General features: G+C 39.3%; 1 protein-coding gene across 1 annotated transcript in view; it reads right to left on the minus strand.

The window, feature by feature from the left end:
* Positions 1 to 2,621: 2,621 nt before the first annotated feature.
* Positions 2,622 to 7,188, minus strand: part of slc22a13b (solute carrier family 22 member 13b) — a 12,317-nt gene continuing 7,750 nt past the window's right edge. Inside the window, exons 14-21 of the mRNA XM_032504396.1 lie at positions 6,784 to 6,938; positions 5,375 to 5,546; positions 5,151 to 5,271; positions 4,967 to 5,061; positions 4,588 to 4,802; positions 4,356 to 4,464; positions 3,129 to 3,323; positions 2,622 to 2,753 (exon numbers count right to left, since the gene is read on the minus strand). Coding sequence (XP_032360287.1) covers positions 2,723 to 2,753; positions 3,129 to 3,323; positions 4,356 to 4,464; positions 4,588 to 4,802; positions 4,967 to 5,061; positions 5,151 to 5,271; positions 5,375 to 5,546; positions 6,784 to 6,938 — 1,093 coding nt within the window. The 3' untranslated portion in view covers positions 2,622 to 2,722. The remainder of the gene's footprint in view (positions 2,754 to 3,128; positions 3,324 to 4,355; positions 4,465 to 4,587; positions 4,803 to 4,966; positions 5,062 to 5,150; positions 5,272 to 5,374; positions 5,547 to 6,783; positions 6,939 to 7,188) is intronic.

The following is a 7,188-nucleotide window of genomic DNA, read 5'->3' on the forward strand; positions in this document are numbered from 1 at the left end:
AAATTGAGCAAGAACAATGTCATTTCCCACTACCATCTTTGTTTAGATTGAGGAAAACAGTTGCAGATTGGGAAACAGGTTAAATCTTTTTTTAGCATGCATCAGGTCAAACATGTAGTAAATGTAAAAGTAGCAGCCTACAGACAGCAGCTGGCACACTGCTTCATTATAGCAGTGCTCAGGGATGGCAACTTGTCCTGTTTTTTTCTCTCTTGTGAAAGTCATGTTAGATAATATTTCAGATAACATTAAACAGTAAATCACAGCTGTTTTAGCTTATCAGAGTATGTTTTATGAAGAGTGCATATTTCAGTCACACATTCAAACACTTTTCAGAGAATGCTCTTAAAAGCAGTACTCTGGAAGCACGTTACATAATTCATCTTATTGCTAGCATCTTTAAGACAGCCTTTCCAGGTTTGTTATCTTCTAGCAGCTGTTTCCACATAGTTATTTCCTCCATGGAAGAAAAGCACCTTGTCTAAGCACAGATGGGAGCTACTTCTGTTGTTTAGATAAGACACTCTTGCAGTTGGTACATTTTACGAGACGCAATGGATTTGAGAAACTTAGTCTAGCAACACCAAGGCTACAAGCAACCCACAATGCAACACTGTATTAAAATAATAGGCCTACTTTGGTACAGTCGCTCTGTCCTGGCCTGGTCCTGGCTGCATTCATTCAGAGAGCAGCTACTGTTATAAAATACAATACAACCCCAACATTGTTGAAAGGAACTTCATCTTATATTTAGGCTAATAATAAAAACGTAATGTTCGCCAAACATATCAAACATCTTTCATTAATTGGTTGATTGATTTATTGATTGAATGGTTGAGTTATTGTATGTAACAGAAGCCCTGCTTCTTCCAGACCAACCAGTATTTAGATTTTTCTTTGGAGCACTGTTTCCCAAACTGAACTGGGGTGCCATATGACCAGGAGACTACTAAGTTGAATAGATTTTTGACAGCAGAAACATTTGGACTTGTCAAACATGGGTGTAAGTGGTAACATTGTTAATTGCTGCACTGCATTGTAGTGATGCAATTGCTGAATCATCATGAATGTTATTAGTTCCACCTGTGCTTTATCTACTATGATAAGTAAAATCATGACAGAAAAAAAGTTTGGGAACCACTGGCTAAGAGGTATATAGATATGACAACTTTTGAAGAACTATTTACAAAATGAAAAATAAAATACAACTTATTTAAAAAACATTTTTTAACAAACTGTGCTTATTTGTAGCATGCACAATTATGCACCTTTGTACGGGGAATTCTACTGCATATTTCACTACCAACAACTGTTCAGAAGAAAAGGGAATTACGATGAGGGCTTCGGACATGCTCAACACAAGAACCGATGGCTTCTAAGAAATACTACTGACGTGGTCTCCAATGAGTCTGAGGCATGAATATTCAGTAAGAGTGTGAGTACCAGCACCCAATGCTTATCTCTATAATTTATTCCTTATTCATGATCATTTATTGTTGTGGCTTTCCTCCACTGAAACTGTGTTCCGTTTGTGTCTTCAGCTGATTTGATGGTGACAACATGGAAAATCTTCATTATACATGTCTTTGGCACCATGAGACGGCCAACTGCTGTCCAAATCCTATACAGTGTGTTCTTATACTGATTGGTAATGAACAATAGTGTGATGACGTACTGTAACACACACCCTAATTCCAACAATGGCTTAATCATACAGTCTGTTTTCATCAAATTACCTTTTACTTGTTTTGTTCATAATAATTGCACACCTTTTTTTGTGCAATCCTTTATTGTGGACACTAAGTACATTGAATGAAATGTTTATATATGGGATAAACGAGAATAATCAATAACACCATTTTGCAAATATCCTGGGTATCAGTGTAGTAGTTGAGCAGAAAAATCCCACCAATGACAGATTTCTGTTAACCCAAGATAAATATAGTTTAATAATGATCAAATGCAAAGGCCAAATGCATTAGGATGGTCGTATATGTACAGATGATAATAAAGATGCTCTTACACTTATTGTTTAGTTCTGCTGAAGCGTTCACATCGGAGATGTCATGTTCTTGTCAGTGTGCTGTTGATATTGTGGTCTGCAAAATGTCTAACTGATACTTAAGACCTGATTACAACATTACTATGATGAGTGAATTTCACAGTTATGTACAAAGAAAGGCTAGCGTCGTCATGTAATTTTGATTGACCATTTATGGTTTCTTTGCCAAAAATTTGTTTGTTTTTTTAAAGTGTCCTTTATCTATATTTTGTAATAATATTTCACTATTTTTAATTGTTAATTATCTTGTGCATCCCCATCCCAAGCTTCAGTTTGGGGAGGGCTTTTCTTATCAAGATGCCAGAATCATGAATGAATACAAATAGTTATTTAAAAATAACTATTATTATTATTATAACTGTGATTGACTAAATTCATTCCTAAGATGCACTGTATGGCTGGACAAAAGGTAGCCATCCAGCCATTGTTTAACCAGTGTAAGGTAACAATATATTTGACTGTATTGGATATTACAATCAAATTCAAATAGTAATTGTAATTCAAATACATGGTGGGATAAGAATTTCAATTAATATGCCTTTAAACATGACAAATTGTGGGTGTGAATGTATTTATTACAATAACCCAATTATAAAATACAATGTAATAAAAACTAATGTCAACTAATTGTTTTGGGGTTTTTAATGTTTTAATGTGGACTTAGTTCCCTGTAGGCTCCATCTCTGGTTTTCTGAAATGAAAAGCAAGATTAATGTAAATCACTAAACACGTTGCATACTATAGTGTCACCTTATCTACAACTTCTTACTAAAAATGTGCCTTTTTTTCTTTTCATATTCATATTGCATATTTGTTCATTATGATTTGACTATCTACTGCTACTGAGATGAGACTGTTCACAAATTTCACACGTGATGTTTTTGTGCTACTCAGTGTTTTTTCCTCTTTATCATATTATCCCTTAGCATGTACATTCACAGGTTTTCTGCAAAACATATGTTCCTTCCCATAAAGCCCAATATATAGACTATGCCACTAAGATCATATTCACTTTGATTCATCCAGCAATTTGTTCTATATATTGTGGGTTAAAAATATTATTCACCTGACTTCAGTGTGGTCCTGAAGTTCAACATTAAGGGTCTCAGGAAGTAGCAAACAGAAACCCCCAGCAGCAACGGGGACGATGCCATATATCAGCATGGGGATGATGTCATGGTACACGCCCAGGAGCCTGATCAGCGGAGCGAGGATGCCCGCCACACGAGCGCACATGGAGTTTAGACCTACACCATTTTGCCTGTAGATAATGGACTTATCAGCAATCTCATAGCATGTAATAATAACAAATGTAACAATAGCATTCTAATTCAATCCATCAGATCTTGTAAGCTGAAAGAGTCCAGAATAGTAGGAGATAGAGAGGGGCTATAGAGTTGGGTGGGCGAGTCAGAGGATGAATACTTGACGTGCTATCCATTACCTTATCAACAAAGAAGGTAAGGTATTTGTTACAATTATATGTGGAGAAACATGGTAACGTAGAGAACGGCAGTGAAACAATGTTAATAATAGCATCAAACAAAACCTTAGGGTTTTTTTTGAAAAAAAAATGAAGTTAGCAAAGTAAGCTGTCAGGGCTTCCCTTATTAAAATGATTACAAAGATGTTTGAGATACAGGCAATGCACTTCTAGCCCAGTGGCTTTCCATAAACATTCTGTCCCGTGACACTTCTGTCTCAGGGTGCATCTGCATCATCTGCATCATCCAAGGAGAAGTGTTGCAGATAGCCCTAGTCCTAACCTTTAAAGGTGCCACTCTGTCCAGCAACATGGAACAATGCTGACTGAAAGACTGCAATACAGGCTCTACATTTTGACACTGGCATTAAAGCTATAGTGCATAGTTTCTGTCACCCCCAGGAGGAATTCTAACTAATGACAACAACACTGTCGGCACATCCACACACAATCCTTCCGTGATTGGCCCCACCCCTCCCCTCCACACAGTTGCTAGTAGCCAAGGAGGACACAGAGGATTATAAAAACATGATGGACTCTTCAGAAGCGGTAATTATCTCCACTCAAGTTTCTGCGCGGGAAAGTCACCGGAAGACACAATCTTCTGAACATAGCCATACTGAGAACTACAGAGAGAGTTGTGTGAAGCTGATAGTCTTAATCACCTTTCCTGAGCAAGTCTATCACCACAATACAAACAACAAACTAAACAGAGAACAAAACAAAACTGGATATTCCAAAAAGGTTATTAGAGTTATCTAGATTTTTTTGTGTAATCATCATGAAGAGCAGCAGAATGAGTGATATTACCTCAAAATGGTTGGGTATAATTCTGCAGTGTAGATGTAGGCTATGCTGAAAGAGGCAGTAGCAGCAAATTTTCCCATTAGAGCTACGGTAGTTACCACTGCTGAAAGATCTGGTGGGTAAATAATAAGTTCAGAAAACATACTCTGTATCTGTCGGATAAACATTGAAAAATTTCCACCTTTATAACAAATGTTTTCACGTAATAAAAACATGTCCAAAGTTTTAAAAATACCATTCGGGATAGCAAGGACCACGAGGCAAGCAGCACCCCCAAAGAACAGGAAGCCTGCTTGAACTATTCTTCTTCCAAAGTGTTGAATAAGAGCCAAAGCGCTCAGGTTTGCAGGAATTTCGACAATTCCAAAGATGAACTGTGTGAGGTAGATATTCAGGCCAAAACTCCCAACATTGAGGCTCAGTCCGTAATACAGAAGACTTGTTGCAAACCTAGTAGCAGTTGAAGAGTTGCAGCGATTATTACGAATGGGCACTATTAACATAGTACCTATGAAAAAAAATCATTGATTAACAGTATTCATGTATCTGTATAATAATTCATTAAGTGAGAAAGACAGTGGCATGAACAATTATCTTAATAAAATTGGACACACCAGTTATAGCCCATTATGAGAGTACGTTTTCTCAAATAGGAGATCCGAAAGATGTCCAACATGTTTCTTTTTTCTGGTGTGCTCTCCATCTCTAGCTAAACAAGTGAAAAATAAATTCTTTAGCACAGAGAGGTTTATTTATTGTTTTGGTATTTGTGTCAAAAGTGTGTTTGATGCGGCTCACCTTGTCTAGCAGATCTTCTGAGACCTTCCTCCCGTTGACCCTTGCAGCCCTGCGGAGCTCCTTTTGTGCCTCTTCCTTCCTGCCTTGCGTCATCAGCCAGCGGGCTGATTCTGGGAGAAACCTATTGGACATAAGTTTGAAATCACAAACTTTGATTTAGATGTTAAAACTGTAACTTCTCTGGCAATGTCTTTGACAAAAAAGCCTATTTAAGGCCTGCTGACCAGTACAGGATGCCCAGGACAAGGAGAAGAGGGCTGCAGAGCACCAGCTGTAGGATCCTCCAGTTTTGGATTAAATAGGCAATGCCAGACAACATCATCAGTCCAACAGAGAAGAATGAGATTATAACCACTGTACAAAGAGCCGCCTTGGAGCGACCAGTCCACTCCACCCCTTTAAGACAGATGAGAATTGCACATATTGAGTTATTTTATTTTAGTGTTAACAACAAGGTTGTCACCATGGACATTTGGTTATTTAAGTGGCATTGAAGGCACTGACGGAAAAGATGGTGAAGGGTGGTCAATTTCAAACCTTTTAGAATTACTTCATATGCTGATGAGCTACAGGAGTATTTATTTGACGTTCATTTGACAAGATGGACCCAAGCTGATGTTAGGCTACCTTTCCTCGTGACAAGCACCTTGTGTGTGTGTGTGTGGGGGTGGAACTCGGCCCGCTTACAAAAGAACTGGTACGTTTCAGTTTGTTAAATTTGTGGTGAGAATGTGATCCAACCAAACTGGCAGGTATACGCTGCAAGTTTGAGCTAAACGCCTCTTGTAGTCAGGTGTGCTTTGCAAACTGTAGCAGTTTGCAATGTTTCTATCACAGAAATAGAGGTCTACTGCAGTAAAGCTCGCCACTACTCGCATCTCCATGGTCCAACCAGCCAACGCTCAAGTTGGAGACGGATGCCTGCAGAGCAGAGTAAAGTCCTGGTGAGCAGAGATGACGTAGTAACATAGCTCAGAAAACAGTGTTTGAATCTTATTTTAACGAACAGATGAGCTAGGTTTCAGGTTGTTAAATTGCACCTCCGGCTCCTCCACTTGCCTCCATTCCTTGCATCTTAGTCTCGCCCACCAAGAAAGCACAGGAGAGACTCGAGGAAATCATGGAAGGAGAGAGAAAACAAGGACATGTGTTTAAGAAGGATGAGACATCTTTTCCTCTGAAACGTCACATGAATTTGTTAGCTGTATGGGCGGAGTTAGCAACCCTTTCAGCTGATTCCGGAAAGGCTGCTCACGTGTATACCTCCATGAGGATCCCTCCTCAATGCTCACTCCTTGGGGCAGAAATGAGAGCGTTAAGATGGCCTTAACGTAGTAGGGACAGAACAATTTCCGGTTCACCCGAGGAGCGAGAAGCTATCAAATAAGGCAAGTGAGATCCAGCCATGGAGATGCGACAGGAGCTTCTTCCTGTATTTCCTTTCTTGCTCCCGTCGCCCCAGACACATGTGACCAATAGGGGAGCAAACATTCTTGCTTGATTTGCAGTGATGCATTTAGGTTCATTTGGATCATTCTCCGTGTGAAACCAGAACCAAGGAGGAAACGCTCGAAGTTTACTAACTCATCAACTGATTCGGACCAGGGCTACAAGTGGGAAAATGTGTACTTACCCACCACAGATGTGTTCATTATTATGGCACCTCCTGAAGTCCCACAGACAAATTTTAGGACCATGTAAACATAGATGTTTGGTGAGAAAGCAGAACCCACTCCAAACAGTAGTAGGAGAAAGAGGGAGAGTAGGACTGCAAAGCGTCGGCCAAACCTACAAACAGAAGAGAAAGAGCTTTTGTTTTGTCTCAAAGGACACAAAGTCTGTCATTCACTGGATACCATAGAATCCAGTAGAATATTGTAGAAAAGAGTACATTTTGTAGAAGAAGACCCCTTAAAGGTCCCATGGAATGAGCATTTCACTTTATGAGGTTTTTAAATATCAATGTGAGTTTCCCCAGCCTGCCTATGGTCCCCCAGAGGCTAGAAATGCCGTTAGGTGTAAACCGAGTCCTGGGTAT

The sequence above is a fragment of the Etheostoma spectabile genome, chromosome 22 (genome assembly GCF_008692095.1).
Source record: "Etheostoma spectabile isolate EspeVRDwgs_2016 chromosome 22, UIUC_Espe_1.0, whole genome shotgun sequence".
NCBI classification, from domain to species: domain Eukaryota; kingdom Metazoa; phylum Chordata; class Actinopteri; order Perciformes; family Percidae; genus Etheostoma; species Etheostoma spectabile.